Source organism: Dermochelys coriacea, chromosome 7 (genome assembly GCF_009764565.3).
Source record: "Dermochelys coriacea isolate rDerCor1 chromosome 7, rDerCor1.pri.v4, whole genome shotgun sequence".
In the NCBI taxonomy this organism is placed as follows: Eukaryota; Metazoa; Chordata; order Testudines; family Dermochelyidae; genus Dermochelys; species Dermochelys coriacea.
In genome coordinates this window covers 105,925,697-105,943,392 of record NC_050074.1, presented here as the reverse complement: position 1 = coordinate 105,943,392, position 17,696 = coordinate 105,925,697, and the positions used below count along the sequence as shown (strand labels likewise).

Below are 17,696 nucleotides of genomic sequence, written 5' to 3'. Positions count from 1 at the left end.
ATGTTCATTAATATGAAGGAGCTACTTGGCCATAGCTACTAAGAAAAGCTCTTGTAAGGTTCAAGTTAGACTAATCCTTTTTTAATCACTGATAGTTTTAATTGAACATGGACATTTCTTAATAGAAGATGTATTTATTTTAATGTAAATAAACATCAAATTATAGAAGGATAACAGTTTTAGAATGGCAAACCTAGATCTGTACACTGATTGGTTTCACAATCTGTAAAACAGAACACTGAGATCACATTCTTGAAAACAATGTCTATTATTGTCATACATTCAAGAAATTTTACATACGAAGTATAAGCTGGTCCGTGACATATTTACCAGTAGAACATCCAGTTTATCAAACCTTTACGGTTAGATGCCTTTTTATAAATTGCAAAGGAAGAACAGAAAAATTATGCTATTCTTGATGCTTTCAGGATGGGAGCCAGGATTTCTCGGCATGACAACCAGCAGTGTCCACAGCAAGAGATTTAGTCCTACAAGTACAGCATCAAGTGAGATAAAATTCCAAATACAAAAAACTTTGTGCAGTTATACAAAAGGGTAATGTTTATTATTAAAATATGTGTAAATTACACATTAAAAACTTTGGCTGAGACCTTCAGCAATTTAAGAGATGTCTACATACAGACTCCTGTCAAGAAGTTTAACTTAAAGCATACAGTACATAAATGATTGAATATAACTTCACTTCTTCATTTGCAAATAGTCACAAGAGATTGGAAACTTCAGAGTCATGATTTACCTTCTTCTGATCCATTAAAATTTACAAACCTAAACATAACTAAGTTTTAGAAGTATAAGTCCTTTAAGATATACAGGAGTGGATGTTTGCTTTGAGAGTGGGTCTTTATAGCACATCTTTCAAATACATCTGCTAGTTGACCCAAGGTGATATGCTGAAACAACATGTCTTCAGAAAGACAGAATGGTTTTATGAATGATTTCAATGCACTCTCTGATTTCATCCTCCTTGATCACAAGTGGGGGTGCCAGCCTGATGATATCACCATGTGTGGGTTTGGCAAGAAGTCCATTATCACGAAGCCGCAGACACACTTTCCAGGCATCATAGTCTAAAGCAAAAAAAAAAAAAAAAAAAAAAAATTATGCTACAGCATATTAAGTGTAGTGTGTGGTACCAGACTGCAGCCTCTCTGCTGTCTGGCAGTACAGTAATTAGATTACATATGCAGTTGTCTTTATCTTAAATTAAGTGGCCAGCTATTCGCTACTTCCCAGGTAAATGTTAGGAATGCACACATGGGACAGTGGCATATCCATATTTTATCTCCAGCATAGGTTTTCTGCTATTCTGCTACTGAGAACTTGACACACAAATCAGATTTATTCTGGACTACATTGGCTAGATATAAAACAGACAGGGATGGAGCATCCAAAAGTTTTGTCCTCCACAAAACACATATCCCTTGCTCTGATGAGATTACTATCCATCTAGACCCTCTCCTCCTTCCCAATTACTGCAATTATTAGGTGCCCAGATGCTAAAATCTATATATAAACAAAGTGGAGAAAGAGAGAGGAGGAGGGCTGAACAGAGATTACAAATAAAGTGCATATGATATACCTAAATCAGTGCATTATGTCTTAAAACTACCAAGGTAACTGCAGTATTTCCCTGCAGCACTTTACCACAGAAAGCAACAGGACCAGAATCAGCAGAAAAAATGAATGAGAGTATATGACAGCACTACTCTATATTCTGCACTGGCTTTTAAGCCACTTTCAGGTGCAACTCAAGGTGTTAGTCCCTGGAAACAGATTTTTCTCAGAGGTCATCTCTTCCTCTCCCAATGCCTCACTGTACTCATTTGTGACGCTTTACCTCTTTATTCCAGGACTGACAACCTGGGAGTACAGCAGCAATGCATGCTAATAGTGTGCCTTCAACTCTAAAAGCTATTCCCTCTCTGTGTGGCTGGGATTGACTTTCAGGGCACACTACAAAAGACATCTCTATCTGTTCCATCCAGTTTTGTTTGGGAAATTAGCTGGGAGGGTGTTTATTGACAGTGATAAAGATGTGTGATGTCTGTTGCCAACATTGGTTTGATAGTTTAGCATTTGTCATGTCTGTGGGAATTTACAATGGTTGATGTGACAAACTAACCAGCTTTTTCTGCTTGAAATTACATACACTAGAAGGGAAAAGTATCTCTTGTCAGAAACATACAGTTGTGTGGAGACACTGCCACTGGAGAGTAAGATGAGTTAGCCATGATTTGAAACCCAAGATGCTGTAATTAACTCATCCTCCATTTCACGCAGTATCTGCAAGTCAAGTTAAAAACCTGTCACTCCCTTTGGCTTTGCAACTGGTTGAGAGTTTTCTTACCTTTAGTTTCACGGATAACAATAGCATTTAGTAATCCTTTTCCTCTTACACAAGTCACAATGTCTGATGGAGTCTTCATGAGCTCACTTCTTAATAGGTTGCCCATTGCTTCTGCATTTTCACTTAAGCTTTCTTCTTCTATCACCTAAAAAAAGAAGAAGTTGAAGCTGAAGATAACTGAAGGGCTTTTTGGTTGTTTCAGTCTCTCTGCTAAGGTGGAATACACCATACTGATACGTATAAAAATGAAATATATTACCCAGTACAGCCTAGTTTTGGGGTACAAAAAAAAAAACATATGGTGGAGGCTGACCATCCAAGCTGATTAATGTACATTAGGAGTCCTTAATACTTCATGCGGACAAGCTGGGAATTGCTCTGAACTTTTAATCTAAACTCTGCCTTCTTTTGCCTGTTATTTTCACTTTTTTTTTTTTTTTTTAAACTCCACACAAGCAGGTGGACACTCTTCGAAGACACAATCTATTAATCCATGAATTTTCCTGAATCTATATATTGGACAATACTTTAAAAAAAAAAAAAAAAAAAAAAAAAACTTCATGATTTAGTGGGAAAAAACTTACATTAAATAATTTTTAAAACATAGATTCCTTGACATGATTTGTAACAGCATCCGTTTTGAAATGTGACACCACAGATGTTTGAGTAAACTAACTTTATAATAGACTAACATCCTTCTACACACTAATAATGACAAAATTTATAAGCTTTTTCATTAAAAATGGCATAGGAGAATGTTATTTTATTAACTCCAAATAATGCCATTGAAATCTTTGGTCTTCCACTAGACACAGCTGATATGTAAAGTGTTATCATCCCCAACTTTTTTCTATTGGAATATTTAAGAATTTTAAAACAAACACACAGAAAGTAGCAGATAAATTTCTAGCAGTTATTTCAGAATGTGTGTTGTAACAGTCAATATATACAAATTATAGTAAACTACCATCAGTTTTCCATTCCTATCTAAACCTAGAATTCAAATGGACAGCACCACTAGAAATGCTGCTTATTTAGTAAAACTTTGAAGTCATTTTTCTCCATTGTTTATACACATTGACTTTTGCTAAAGTGTATCCTTGAAACATAAGCAATTTTCTGTTCTAACCCTATCAAATTTAATGTTGTCCCTGGAATTTCAGAACCTTAGCTAGAAACTACATACCTCAAGTGCTGCCATAGCCACACGGCAGGCTAAAGGATTTCCTCCGTATGTAGATCCATGTTCACCTGGCTTAATGGTCAGCATAATTTCATCATCACACAGTACTGCTGATACCTAAAAATTGGAAATGTCCATCAATTCATTTGCATATATGTAATGATCAAAATAATTTTACACTTAGACTAGACTTTCTTTAGTACCTACAAATTGGTAGTTCTCAGTCTGCATAGTTTGTAACAAACATCCACATTCCTATATAAATTCCATATCCACAGATCTGTATAGAAGGAGAGGCTGTCTAGCAGCCATATGGCACAATATAACTAAGCTTGGAAGAATTAGATTTATATCAGTAAATGTCAGTAAACATTGATTTCACCATGCATACACAAACTGATGAAACAGTATTTTCAGTGATAATAGAAATATACAGATAGGCAAAGAAAGTTCTCATCAGCTTGAGAACTCAGTTTGATATAAGGATATTTACTTTGACATAATGTTGGCAATTTGTGTTTTAATAGTTATAAAGCTTTAACTTTATCAATCAATGTCTACTGTCATTAAATAATTGTCTAATCCTCCACTGTCTGATCCCCGCATAATTTCCTGCAACTGTGAAAATTTAAAAATAAAAAGATAAACTGAAAAAAGCTTAAAAATAAACTTTGAAATTATAAAAAAAATAAAGAACAAATTCTGCCAAGCCTAAATATAACCCACTTAACTACACAGGTACTGTATAAGTCTTAGTAGATATGAGAAGCATTTTGCATTGTTTAGCATTTTGGGGAGATTTTAATATTCAGTATTCTGACTAACAGCTCAGACAGAGCTCCAGTTAGCAGTAATGCTTAATTACTGGTTGTAGCTTTCCTACTCAGCAGGAATTTCATTACATTAGAGCCATTTAAGCCAGTTCACATGGCATTCTAGACAACTAAAACAAGATCAAGACTAATGCTCACTCAGAAACAAATCTTTAACAGAAGCCATTTTAATGTGTGTGTGAGAATTTTCTTCAGCTTTCAAAGTTCATTCAGCTCAGCACAGAAACAGCAATGAAATAGCTCTATGTGAATAGGAGCATAGAATGATTAGTACTCTGATACACAGCAGAATCCTGCCCTTAACATTCAATGAGACACAAGTGACATACTGCAGTACTTTGAATGTCAGAACCACAATACCTTAAATCACCATCATAAGAACTAGGATAGTTCATATCATTTATACTAATTTGGAAGCCAGTCCTCCAAAGAACAAGTCTCAGTGGTTGGCTTGGAAAATGATAGCAAATGGACCTGCTCTTTTAGCAGGCATACCATTAGTCCAATCATTAATATATAGTTCTTACTATACTAGCAGTTGGACAAGCAACTAATAAATTGTGTATGTCATGAATTTCACCTGTATTTCTAGCAAGTTAGGGTATCTGGTTCAGAGTACCTCATAATTCTGGAAGCAGTTATTCCTATATGTACATCACCTTCCCAAGAATGCCACATATCAGACCAATTTTACATTTAGTTTGTGACAACATAGTCTCTCCAATATGAGCGGTTAGTTTAAACTGAAACAGTGTTTTGCTACTTACAGGATATAAGCCACCAGAAAGGGCCTTTCCAAGGAGCACCAGGTCAGGTCTCACATTTTCATGGTCAACAGCCAGCATTTTCCCAGTTCTAGCTAAGCCAGTCTGTATTTCATCAGCAATAAACAGAACCTTCACAAAAATTCAACAATGAATGACCATTTACTCAGATATCGAATTAAGATTTAGACATACTGATCTTTCAGAAAGTTAACATACAACATAGCAAAGTCACCCCAGTACCTGAAATACCTGCCAACTAACCTACACCAAGCACCTTTCTTTTGCCTCCGCAAAACTCCTGAAAACCCATTGTTTCCATGACACACTGACTGTAATGACTGCTCGACATACAATATGGTAGTTTTTACATTAAGACTTGTTTGGGGCAGACAAGAATTCTATTCTACATTTAGCAGATTCCACATTGTTATAACACCTGAAGTTCTATATAAAATAGTTTGACAAGGGGTCATATTTTCAAAAGCCCTCATCATTGGTCTAAATCTACTCCCACTGAAGTTAATTCAGTGACTGCAATGGGAGCAGAAGCAGGTTAATGCTGAGCACTTTTGACAGCCCTAGGTAGTAAGTCTGTTGGTCTTGTAATAAAATAGATTACAAACACTACCATCTTAAATTACTTTATCCTAAGATGCAACCTATAGTCATGTTGCTGATGGAAAAATGCTCAGGAAGGAGGAGGAAGAAGATGACAGCCTAAGGAGAGAGAAGCATTGACTATGTCTGGAGAAGGAGATAATTGTGTATTATATATGAAAATCTAATTGCTGGTATTATATTTGTCCTCACTTTAAATAGAGGAATTATGGAGCAGATACTCCACTATGAAGAGGATGCATTGTTTGGGTTTTCGTACAAAATGGTTTAACAGGGAGACCATAAGACAATCACTGTCAGGCGAAAGAGACTAACAGAGGCACGTGGGATATTAATTTTAATTAAGTGCTTTACAGGGGCCTAAAGTAGTACTAGCTATGCATTAATTTTTTGACCACTCTCTTATGAGCTTCTGAAGGAAACCAGAATTCCATGTGCATCCTGATCCCAAATGATGTTATCTGGATGGCAGGATCTGCAATGGCAGCAGTTGTCTCATTGACTCATTTCACTGAGGGGATAAACAGACAATTCCACTGATTTAAGAGAGTGCATCCACTTACACCAGTGATTAGCCTGGCCCATTGTGTTTATACGAAATGCAGATCTGGGGTTGGACGCAGTCATGAGTAGATTGCACCAGTGCCAGTGAACTTTGTCAGTTGTGTTATTTGAAACTTGTCCATTACATGGATAATTAGGAGGTATGCCTCTGGCACCAAGAGGCTGAACACAGCTTTTGGCTTGCTAGCATTACTCCTCAACAGCAGCTATATTTCTCTAGGCACAGAATTAATTAAAAAAAAATAAATAAAAAAAAATAAATAAACTCAAATGCTTTACACTTCCATTTCATCTTGACTATTGTTAATACCATGACACACTTGATTTCATCCAGACACATCATGTTAGATCTAGGCCGCAAATTTTGATTCCTATCTCTGTGAAATTTAAGAAGTTAATAATTAGATAACACACTAATGAGAAATAAAAGACCTAAGTATTAACTACTACCGTTCCAAAATACTGTAATGGCTTGTCATGAAGAAACTGAAAAATGCACTGTTAGGCAGTCTCCTCATTTATACAGGAAGAAAACAAATGGTTTAACAATACACCAAGGCCTCAACATTGCATCAACTTAAATGCATCAATTATTTGCAAGGGCCTCACAGGCCAAGATTCTGGTAAATACTCAACTTTGGCAGGATGTATTTTAAAGTATTTAGCTCAAATGAATTACTTACATTGTGTTTTGTGCAGAGCTCTTGCACTCCTGGTAGGTAACCTTCATCAGGGACAACTACACCTGCTTCACCTTGAATTGGTTCAACCATGAAAGCTGCTACGTTTGGATCCTGAAGTGCACGCTATGAAGGACATGTGGATTGAAAGTAGGAAAAAACCCATTTACTGAAGTTAATCATGGAAATAGATGAATCCCTATAATAGAACCTAAATCTAACCCCAAATTTCTACCTTAGATAAGCATGTTGGGTTACATTAACAATGTATTTTAACATTTATTGGCATGAAGGCCTAAAGGCTAGATTTCAGTCTCCAATACCTAAGCATACATCACCATGTGCCTCGAAAAATTAGTCTGTTTGCATGCATAAGAGACTAGAAGCCTTAAAAGAGGTTTGGCACCCAGATAAGTGGCTTATCAAATCAGTTAAATGTATTAACTTGGTTAACTCGTGAGAACTCTTGAGAGAGAAAAGCAATTGAACAATAGTAGCTCCTGGATCTCCTCACAAGAATGGAGCCATTCAAGTGCAGCTTTATCATTCCATAGCAGGGTCTGCAGACATGTCAACACACATTCAAGCCTTAAAAGTTCGAGGAAACTCAGAGACTAAGCATTCATAGAGGGGTTTTGCTACAGCTTTCTCAATAAGCTTTCTCCCATAAGGATAGAGACAAGGTTAGAACTGGCAAGATTTGTCAGCATTAGGAGAAGTTTTCTTAAGCAAAGACCCAAAAATTGCCAGTATGAGATGCTTGCACCTCAGCCACCCAGAAAGAGATAGTCAGAGCCTCCCATTAATAACACAACCAATGTATGTTTATTATCAGACAAAATAAGTACGAGTCTAAGTTACAGACCACAGCTCAAAGCACCTCCAGAACCTGAACGAAGTTGGCTGAAATCAGATAAAAACAGAGCTTCCACCATGAAGGTTGATAGTCTATCCAATTTTGAATAATCTTATCCTCAAAGCAACTAAAAATACTGAAAAACCTTTGTTTCTGTAAGAATTATGTAGTCTCAGTCGAGTTTTTAAGAAACAAACATCTCTACCACATCAATCTCCACCTCCTCTCCAAATCACTGGCATCCTTGTTGGCACAGATACCAAACTAACCTCTCACCCCTATAAGCGTTGTCTCCAGATCATGGTTAAAGTATATGAGAAAGGCAGATGGTAAAGCTTGCACCCCACTGAGCTTTACTTGTGTTATGGCTAAGTGGAAGCCTTCAGTCTCCGAGGCTATTAATCCAGCATCCGATTAGCACTAAGATGCACTTATTTATTTGGGCTAACAATCATAGGTTGAGTTTTGAAGTTGTCAGCTCCCAAACTATGCAGGGCCAAGCTTGGCCAGTAGCTTGATGGGAAACCTCCCAAGAAAACCCAGGATACTGCAAGAAGTGACGCCGGCACTTCAGTTAAATAAGTAAAACACCACTCCAGCATGGTTTTAGGGGACATTGTGCTATAGGAAGTGACTTACATTCAAATGTCAGGCCTAATCATTTGGCCATTGAAAAGCCATTTGTCAGAAAAGTAGGTCAGGGTATTGGGACTAACATCAAAGTTTCAATTTTTGTATTTATTCTGCCTATCCAAATTCCTTCTGCAGTTACAGATATACATGATACTCTTCACTCATGTCCTGAGCACTTTACTATTGTGCAATCTACTGCAGGTAGTATAATTCTCCCTTTGGGATCTAAAATGAAAACTGCAAAAAAAACTAAACAAGTACAAAACATTGTATTTTGTAGTCAAACATTTGTTCCAAGGATAAACCATGTTCACTTTCTTTGCATCAGTATTTACTATACCTACAAGGAGAGATTAAGAATGATATTTTAGGAGAAAGATATCATGAAATACCTCAAGAGCTGGAAGGTCATTGTACGGAATTACTTCAAAACCCGGCATAAATGGTCCAAACCCATCATAACTAGTTGGATCTGTAGAGCTAGAGATAGCAGACATTGTTCTGCCCCAGAAGTTCCCAGCTAGAAGGAGGGGGGGAAAAATAGATATTTAACACTTGTAAAGGCATTCAACTGTAGCACTTAGCCAACAGAATTATTATATGTTTTCAGCTATGAGATGGTTAGAATCACGTAAAGTACACCAGTCAGTCAGTATTGGTGATGGGGCAGCAACCAGACTTCAAGCTGGTTGATTTTTTATTTTTTTAAATGAATTATTTAATATCTGAGGCCCTTTGCTAATTTATGAGTTTACAAAACACACTAAGACTATTTCTCTCCCCATTGCTATATGAAAGGCACCAGAAACAAAAAAAAAACAAAACAAAACAAAACAAAAAAAACCATGCCACATCACCCACCAATATCACAGGAGAAAACAGACAATGCAGGAGAAAAAATATTATGCTATAAGTCCTGGCAAGTGAACAAAACAAAAGGAAAAGGTTAAAATCTTCTTTTTAATCTGAGCTGTTACAAGTAACTAGCCGATAAAATATTCAGAAAGACGACCAGTTTTTACATGGATGGTATCCTTTAACATGGCAGCAGAGTTAAGAGACCAGAGTTAAACTGACTAAATTGACTATAAACAGAAGTGAAATATTAGTACAGTTTCACTGCCCAAGTTAAGAGGAATACAGGACAAATTAATTAGTGAAAAGTAAGTCCAATTTTTTTAAATCAATTTTAATAATTAAAGGTGTTCAGTAACACAGGAAAAGAATTATGATATGGGGTCAAGTTCTCCAGTCTTATTGTGCCAGGACAGATAAAGTAAATATGAATCCATTTTTTTTAAAACTCAGATTTTTGTATTTTTTCTTTTAAACCTGTTTATATCATGGCAACATATAGTAAGGCCTAAACTTACTAGAATCTATCTGTCTGTTTCACATATTATATAATGAATGCTGAATTAATGAGCCCCCACATTTTAATGAGTTAAAGGGTGCTAATGTTTAAACAACATACAGAATTGGGGGGAACATTGTTTAATTTTTGAGATTAACTCAAGCTTTATAAATGCCATGTATTGCACTAAGTATATTATCATCAGTCTTTACAAAGGAGCAAATGCTTGCATTTACATTTTTACAGACGTAAGCACTTTACATTTTCTGTTGTGCAGAACAGCTTTTCCCATAATTACTTGTGGTTTCAATTTAGCTAAGCAGGGCAGACAGAATATTTTCCTCATCTGTGCTAGTTCATTCAAAGTTAAGAAACCAATTAGGAACTGAAAAAGCAAGAAAGCCTGATTTCCTTTTCCAATTTATAAATCAAAATCAGGTGGGAGAGGATGAGATCTACAAATTCTAAGAACTTGGAAGGACATGGGGCAAGATTTACAACGATAATTAGGCACTTCAGTGCCTAGCCTCGTGGGCTTTTCAAAAAGCACAGAGGCAGGTAAGGAACCTAACTCCCATTAATTTCTATGCGAGTTAGGTACCTAACCTGTTTAGTCCAGGGTAACCAGAAACAATCTGTCAATTCACTAACTACTGATAATGCTTCTTTTGTTTATTAAAACAGTTTTTAAAACAAAATATTTTTATAAACCTATTTTACCCAGCACATTTAGGTAGTTCTATTTAGCTAAAAAAAAAAATGCCGTTATACATTAGTTGAATTCTAATTTCCATCCAATTCAACTTGACACAAGTCCTGCATTGAAAAAAAATCACTTTGTAAATAAGTAGTGCTTCATTCACCATTTTCTAATGTAACCCCTGCTTGTAAAAAGTAACAATCAGAATGTATGTTAAAACATATAATCGATTTAATAAGTGTATATGTATCCTTCTCGTTACCAAAAAGTAGTATCAAATATACTGCAAAGAGTATATCTGGTTGCAAATCAACATGTTTTAATAGTTATACCAACAAATGAGATTGAACCTTCTTTATGAAAATAAAAAGTACAAATGCAAAACAAGATTAAAATAGATTATTTAAACCAAAATTTCCTCCTTGCTGACTTAAATCATAATTAAAAAAAAATCTGTGACAAAAATTAATCCACTCTTTGTGCCAATTTGCTGGTGTAAAGGGGCCATAAAAATCAGCGGATTTAGCCAGCTGGGAATCCTGGGGGAAATCCCCAGGTGCTGTAGAGCTCATAAAGCCAGCTGTGGACAGCCTTCCTTCTAGTCCCCAACATAAGGGGCATGGCCAGAACCACCCCTGCACTGCAGTAATACCAGAGTTCTGAAGACCCCCTGGATTGTTACAGCAGCCATGTTACTATAGTGAGCCACACATACATGATCTGTAACCTTCGTTACTACAACTCACACATCTAGGATCAAAGCACCACACAGCAAAATAGGTTTGAATTGGTACAACATGCCACAGTTTGTCTACTTAACACTACATCACCCTAGTGCTCTGCTCTCAGGTCCCCTATCCTGTACAAAATCCACCTTAAGTACTCTGCCATGGTGTTCAAAACCCTCAAAACCTGGTCCTAGCTAGGTGGACATTGTCTCTACAATCCCTCCACAACACTTACCTCTCACAAGGAGAGGGATTATTTCTATTTTAGATAATTTGCAGGTGCTGAGATATTATGGTAATGGGGAATTCATATAAGTAGAATATGCCCTTTATGATGGGAAAGTACTTGTTAAACTGCACTATTTATACTGTAAGTTAAAAATATATGAAAAAAAAAATCAATTGTTTATAACTTCCACGCACTCTGGCATCTGTCTCTTAAGAGGACAATGTATTACTCAACTCCAGAATTTAAACAGCATTTATAAACTTACTTGCATTCAATTAGGCTACAAAAGCATAACTATTGATTAGAGCTGGGCGAATAACAGATTTTTCGGTTCACTGGCAATTCTGAAAAAATAAAAAAAATGTTTGTTTTGGGTCAAATGAAATGTTTCCTTCAACCAAAATAAAATGTTTTGTTTAGATTTCAAGCATTTTTAATTATGTTTGTGGGGGAAGGGTTAAATAAAGTTAAAGGGAAATCTGAAATGGAAAGTTGTTTACAAAGTGTCAGAACAAAATATTTTTATTTTTACTGGATTTTTTTAAAGGTTTTTTCAACTGAAACAATTTGATGAAATTGACATAACCTTGCAAAATGTTAGTGCCACTGAATCTGCATTTTTCACCAAAAAAAGTTGTGCAAAAAATTTCACCCATCTCTACTAATGATTCAAAGGTTTATGGTTTAAGCACTAGGTGCACCAAGTGCCAGAAGTAGTCTTGACAACGGCAGTAGTAGAAATAAGTTTTAAAAGATAAATTTAACAAAATCACTGCCTGACATTTTAACATTGTTTTAAAACAGCATTCCGTGACCAAAGGGAGCCAAAGTTCAGTAATTATAGCTATACAGAAACAAGAATTTTTTAAGCTATGTATGCACTTTTCTCAATCACAAATAACTTGTCCCTGTTCTGCTTATAAAATGCATTGCGCATTAGAAGGTAACATCAGGCAATTCCAGCTCCCAGTATTAACTCAAGGTTCCTGTTATATTCACTACATAATCAAGACCGTATACAATGTAGTTTTATCGCCGAAATGGCAACTCCTGCCACATCTGGTATGAAAGCCTCATATAGAAGCCTCATCCCAACTGCTGAGATTTCTATGCTGAAGTCTTGAACTCTGGGTTTAGCAGCCATTTCAGAAACCTCTAACTTGCTGGAAGCTGCATGAAGATGACAGGTAGGCTTTGGAGAGGGTGAGGGCAGCAAATATGGTTTGTGCTTTAACACATCAGCAGTGGTATCCAGGGGCTGTGACGTAGCCTCATAAGAGGCTGACTGCCTCTCAGTGAAAATTGCTACCAACCATGCAGCTGATTTTAGAAAAGTAATTTTAAAAAAGTGTGTAAAAAAAAAAAAGTTTTCATTTTATTATAGACATACACTGAATATGTATCTTCTATAATATGGAAAGGAAAACCGAAGACTTTCTACCTTCCAGGACCTGAGTTCATAGTTCTTTTGCCCCTGCAACAGATGACATCACATCACAAGCACCTAATAACAAAACAGGGAACTATATTCATTGTCTTGTTGATACATGCAGTATCAGCTTTTGCCAAGAAAACAGTATCCTGAACTCTGAATAGAAGGCAAAGAAGAATTAATTTTCAACTCCTGCTTTTAAAAAGACAAAATATGTTATTTATATTACATGAATCTTTTAAAAATTCCTGATAGTCAGTTGGGATCTGAGATAGATTTAAGATATTAAAGCTTAATCTATTTCACAACCTACAACTGACCCATGTCAGAGGGTAGCTGGCCCTCTGAAGGGATCAAGAGCTCAGCCTACCTCTGATAGGTGCCATAAGGGGGAATGAGGTAACTCAGGTAAACTTGGGACTAATTAGCACATTGAGTAACTGGGAGACAGTTAATCAGGAGGGAAGCACCTAGGCATGATAAAAGGAAATCTACAGCCAGTGCAGGAAGCTAGGAGAACTCTTAGGAGAGGAACAGTTCCCAGAGTGCACAAAGAGAAAGCTCCTATAGAGAAGGCTTCTTGGGGGGTAGAAGGTGAGAGGGGCTCACCAGCAATGGGATAATACTCCTGGATGGAAGAGTTTCCAGAAGAAAAGGACTATGAATGCTAGATCTCAGAGAAAGCTGGCTCCCATGAACCACTTCATAAGGTAACAGCAGAAGTCCTAGATTAAAGGAATTATATGCTGTCCTTGAGGTTCAGTTGCTGTAGGGAACCTTGACCCAAGAAGCGAGACCCTTCCCAGCTAGCACCAAGAAGTCCCTGACTCCAGAAGGTTCTGGGTGACAAAGGATTTGCAGGTAAGGGACCTTGAACATAACTGAGGTGGACAGACTAGGGTTGATTTAGCCTCTCCTCGCTGCAGATAGAGATACTCAGGGGGAGGCCTATTCATGTAATGTTCTGCCTTTGGGGTTGAATAAATTAGATCCCTGAAGGGTGCTGTCCAATATACAAGCTTCAGTGGATTTATTAAATCCTTCATTTGGGAAAACTGAGGCAGAGACGTAACAGCAGCACTGCACTGAGCTGCCAGGGGCATCCACAGGTAAAGGCCGCCATTATAACCCAATTCAGTGAAAGGGAGAGATTGGGACATTAAAGATACTATGATGTAATCATCATACCCTAGAAGACTATAGTGTTTTAACCTATGCTTGGGGTTCTATTGTGATAGGGAATCTTCTCTTCTCTCCTGAAAAACAAGCTCTTATGAGAACTTCACGTACCTGCAAAAATAATCTTTGCTTTGTATTTTGGAATTCCCTTCACGGTGTATGCCCACTTGCGAGCCAGTTTACAGGCAGTTTCTCCAGCTTCCACCCCTAAAATAAAGAGCCATATATGTGCAATTTGGCCACTTGTAATTTTTGGTCCTTTATAAGGGTAACTCTTTTACATGTAGGGGGTAAAAGAGACGGGAGGACAGTACTTTACCTGTGTTCATTGGAAGAACTTTGCTGTAGTTGAACATTTTGGCGATATACTCTTCATATTCACCAAGTACATCATTGTAGAATGCCCTAGAGGTAAGGGTCAGTTTCTCAGCTTGAGATTTCAGAGCTTCCACAATCTTTGGATGACAGTGACCTTGATTCACAGCACTGTAAGCGCTCAAGAAATCAAAATATTTTCTGCCTTCTACATCCCACATATAAATACCTAGAAAAGTTTAGGTTAGATGAGTACATGAGAAAAATGAGGACATCGGTAAACAACAGCACAAGCTACAGTTACAAAACAAAATGACCTGGGGTCTGGTATATATGGTATTCTGGCAATTCCTTAAAATGTGAATGCATGGTGGGTCTGCCATACAAGCTCCTTGACTGGGAGTCAATATCTTCACAAGCCATATAATGGGTGTCAGACTATTGCAGCACATAACCAATGCCCCAACCAGCACTCAAGTGCAAAAGCACTTCCATAGTGGAGCTGTTACTCCATGAAGCTAGACAGGCTCACACGAGTACTGCTTTCTACTTGTATCCCTCATTCCCCCATGTTGGAATCCTGGAATGATAAAGAGGATTAACCTTGGAAGAGGAGTTAAGTATAAGAATAGTGATAGTCTTAATGGGATCCTGCAATTTTTTCACTCAGAACTGGAGGCTGTCAGTTTTCAAGTGAACTATCAATGTCTTCGGCATGGGTAAGCAAACTGACCACCACATCATCTTAGTGGAACAACAGTTAAATACAGTGGAGAAATTTATACTTTTGAACCTGTGAACCAGAGAAATCAATGCAAGAAGACCTTGAAACAAGATTAAAGAGATGGTCAACTTTAAAATAATAGTGCAGTTGATTTCACAAATGGGACCAGTATACAAACACCATCACATGGATCAAACATGCTTCATCATATTCACTGTGAAATTGAAACTGTATGCATTAATAAGATAACTGAAGGTAAAAAGTTGGGCTAGTTTGGCTTCTTAAAGGTGAGGGAAAAATGTCCATGCAACATCTTCCCAGCAGTTTTTGCTCTTTTATGCACCACAACCTAATTAAAAACCTCTCCCTTTCAAACAAAAATTAATTCTGTTGCTTCTACATACGTATCTTTGACACAGAACCACTTCAACCACTTTTAGGAATTATAGGAACCATAGATGACAGAATCACTCAGCTGTTATCACATGTGTCAAGTGACACAATCAACCAAGGGCATGTATAAGAGGTTATTGATTTTTTGTTTGTTTGTTTTAAATTACAAGTGAGCTGACAAGATTCGTTCTATTTCTCTATGGTGTTTAAATACAGTAAATTTACTTACTGGAGTTGGTTTGTTTCTTTATTCAGTACCATATTTTGTTTCAATATTAGACACTCAAAGCACACATGGTAAGAGAAAAGAGACTTATGTCCATACAACAGTTATGATGATCTGTAATTAGCTGGAGCTACTCTAAGATATTACAAATCCACCCCCACCCTAGGGTTTTCTTATGATTTTTCACTCCAGCACTGGGACTTTCCCCACCCCCTTTTCCTAAAGGGCTGTGATCTTCCAGCAGCTTTTCCTTAGCTGCTTGCTGTATCTTACCCAACCAGGAAATTGCTTCCTCCTCCCCTTTCTCTTGGGGATGAGGGGGTCGTCATTAGCATTTTCACTGACACTCAAGGCTTTAGTAGGAGTCGCATCCTGTCTTAAAGAGACAGAGTTAGTTTCCACAAGTGCATCAGGAATAGCATTTTGCGAAAGTGGGACCTGGATTGGGTATCTTCTGTCACCCCCTCACTATCCCCAAGAGGTCAGTTGTGTGACTGCTCCCCTCCAGGAGATCAGTTACACAGTTCCCTCTTAAAACCTGAGCCACAGGTTTGGGTGCCTAGCTGCACAGAAGCTGACCCAGCATTTCTGTCCTGGGCAATCCCTCTTCCCCCCCACACACACACCCCATGTAATCAGGGAGGAGACATTCTTGTACTCCCTACTAATTCTTTTTCAGCTTCCTCCTCTGGGTCCCCATCAAAGGCACACACTTCTGCCCTCTAGAGTGGGATCTATCCCCTGCTCAGCTGTAAAGAGCTGACAGATAACAGCCTGAATAGTTCTTTCACTGGCAGGCACTACACACTCCTCCCTTCCTGAGTTGGGTTTGCCTCACCCATCACAATGGTTTCTACAATTCCATCACCCACCTCTAGGCTTCCCTCTAGGACACATCTCCCTATGCAGCCTAGAGCGAGGTCTGTCCCTTGCTTATCTACAACCTGCTGGCAGCCAGCAATCTGGACAGTTTCCTCACTAACAGGCAATACACTCCCCTCTGCCCTAGAGGAGATCCTGCCTTTAGCTACTGAGCAGGAGCTGGCCTAAACCACATCCACCCCTGGAAGCATACGTTTAGCACTGCTGCAGAGATATTAAAGAGACACTCCCCCAGCAGTTCCTGGGACTTCACCCTTTCCCTCTGGGGTCCAGCATAAAATTTCTCCTTGACAGCCCGAGCTACACAGAAGAAATCATTCCCCAGTAACAAAGCAACTGTATCATCATTTACCACTGCCACAAACCATACAGCCCCCAAATCCTCATCTTCTATGTGCACTTTAGCCAAAGACACGAGGATTTTGTAACTTCCCACTAATAAAAGCTCTGCAATCTGTCCTGGCAATAAGTCACTTTCCTGTACAACATTCCTTCTAATCACAGCAATTTCTGACCCTGTCTCTTCCCACCCCAGGTATTCTTTGCCATTAATCCTGACAGGCTTTGTGCTACTTTTACAAACCCTGTATGATAAGTAGCCATTGCCTGAGGTGCCTCTGTGCTCAGGGTAGGAGCATTTCCATGAATATCTAGCTGCCTGTTCCTTCCCACTATAGGACATTTATTCCTCAGATGCTAACTGGAATTACACTGATAGCACCTTCTGGGCTCCTCTGTTTTTATAGGAGATTTGGGATGAGGACTAGAGGAATGGATTTGGGGAGGTAAGTGTCCAGCCTCCGATCCACCCTCCTTCTTCCCAGGGGTAAAATAGGAACCCTGCTTCCTGCCAGGTTTAAACCCCTCTGTCTGAGGTTTGTTTGCAATAGATGCTTGAATTTGCTCAAATTGATCAGCTAGAGTAGCCAGTTCTTTCACCATTTTCCCTTTTTTGTCCCACAAACACTGCTTTACATCATCTTTTCATATACTCAGGAGCAACAAGGTCATACATTCCTTCAAAGCTTGTAA

At 38.0% G+C, this 17,696-nt stretch overlaps 1 protein-coding gene across 4 annotated transcripts in view; it reads right to left on the bottom strand.

Annotated features, from left to right (window-relative positions):
* Nucleotides 1-118: 118 nt before the first annotated feature.
* OAT (ornithine aminotransferase) overlaps nucleotides 119-17,696 on the bottom strand; it is a 29,621-nt gene continuing 12,043 nt past the window's right edge. For 2 of the 4 annotated variants that reach the window (XM_038410887.2, XM_043518645.1), the window contains 8 exons: nucleotides 14,444-14,668; nucleotides 14,236-14,331; nucleotides 8,895-9,022; nucleotides 7,017-7,139; nucleotides 5,152-5,280; nucleotides 3,555-3,668; nucleotides 2,369-2,513; nucleotides 119-1,088 (listed from right to left, as the gene is read on the bottom strand). In XM_038410887.2, the coding sequence (XP_038266815.1) occupies nucleotides 928-1,088; nucleotides 2,369-2,513; nucleotides 3,555-3,668; nucleotides 5,152-5,280; nucleotides 7,017-7,139; nucleotides 8,895-9,022; nucleotides 14,236-14,331; nucleotides 14,444-14,668 (1,121 nt within the window). In that variant the 3' untranslated portion in view covers nucleotides 119-927. Of the gene's footprint in view, nucleotides 1,089-2,368; nucleotides 2,514-3,554; nucleotides 3,669-5,151; nucleotides 5,281-7,016; nucleotides 7,140-8,894; nucleotides 9,023-11,778; nucleotides 11,858-12,954; nucleotides 13,018-14,235; nucleotides 14,334-14,443; nucleotides 14,669-17,696 lie in introns of those variants that run through there. The other 2 variants (XM_038410891.2, XM_038410892.2) reach the window with 2 other exon arrangements.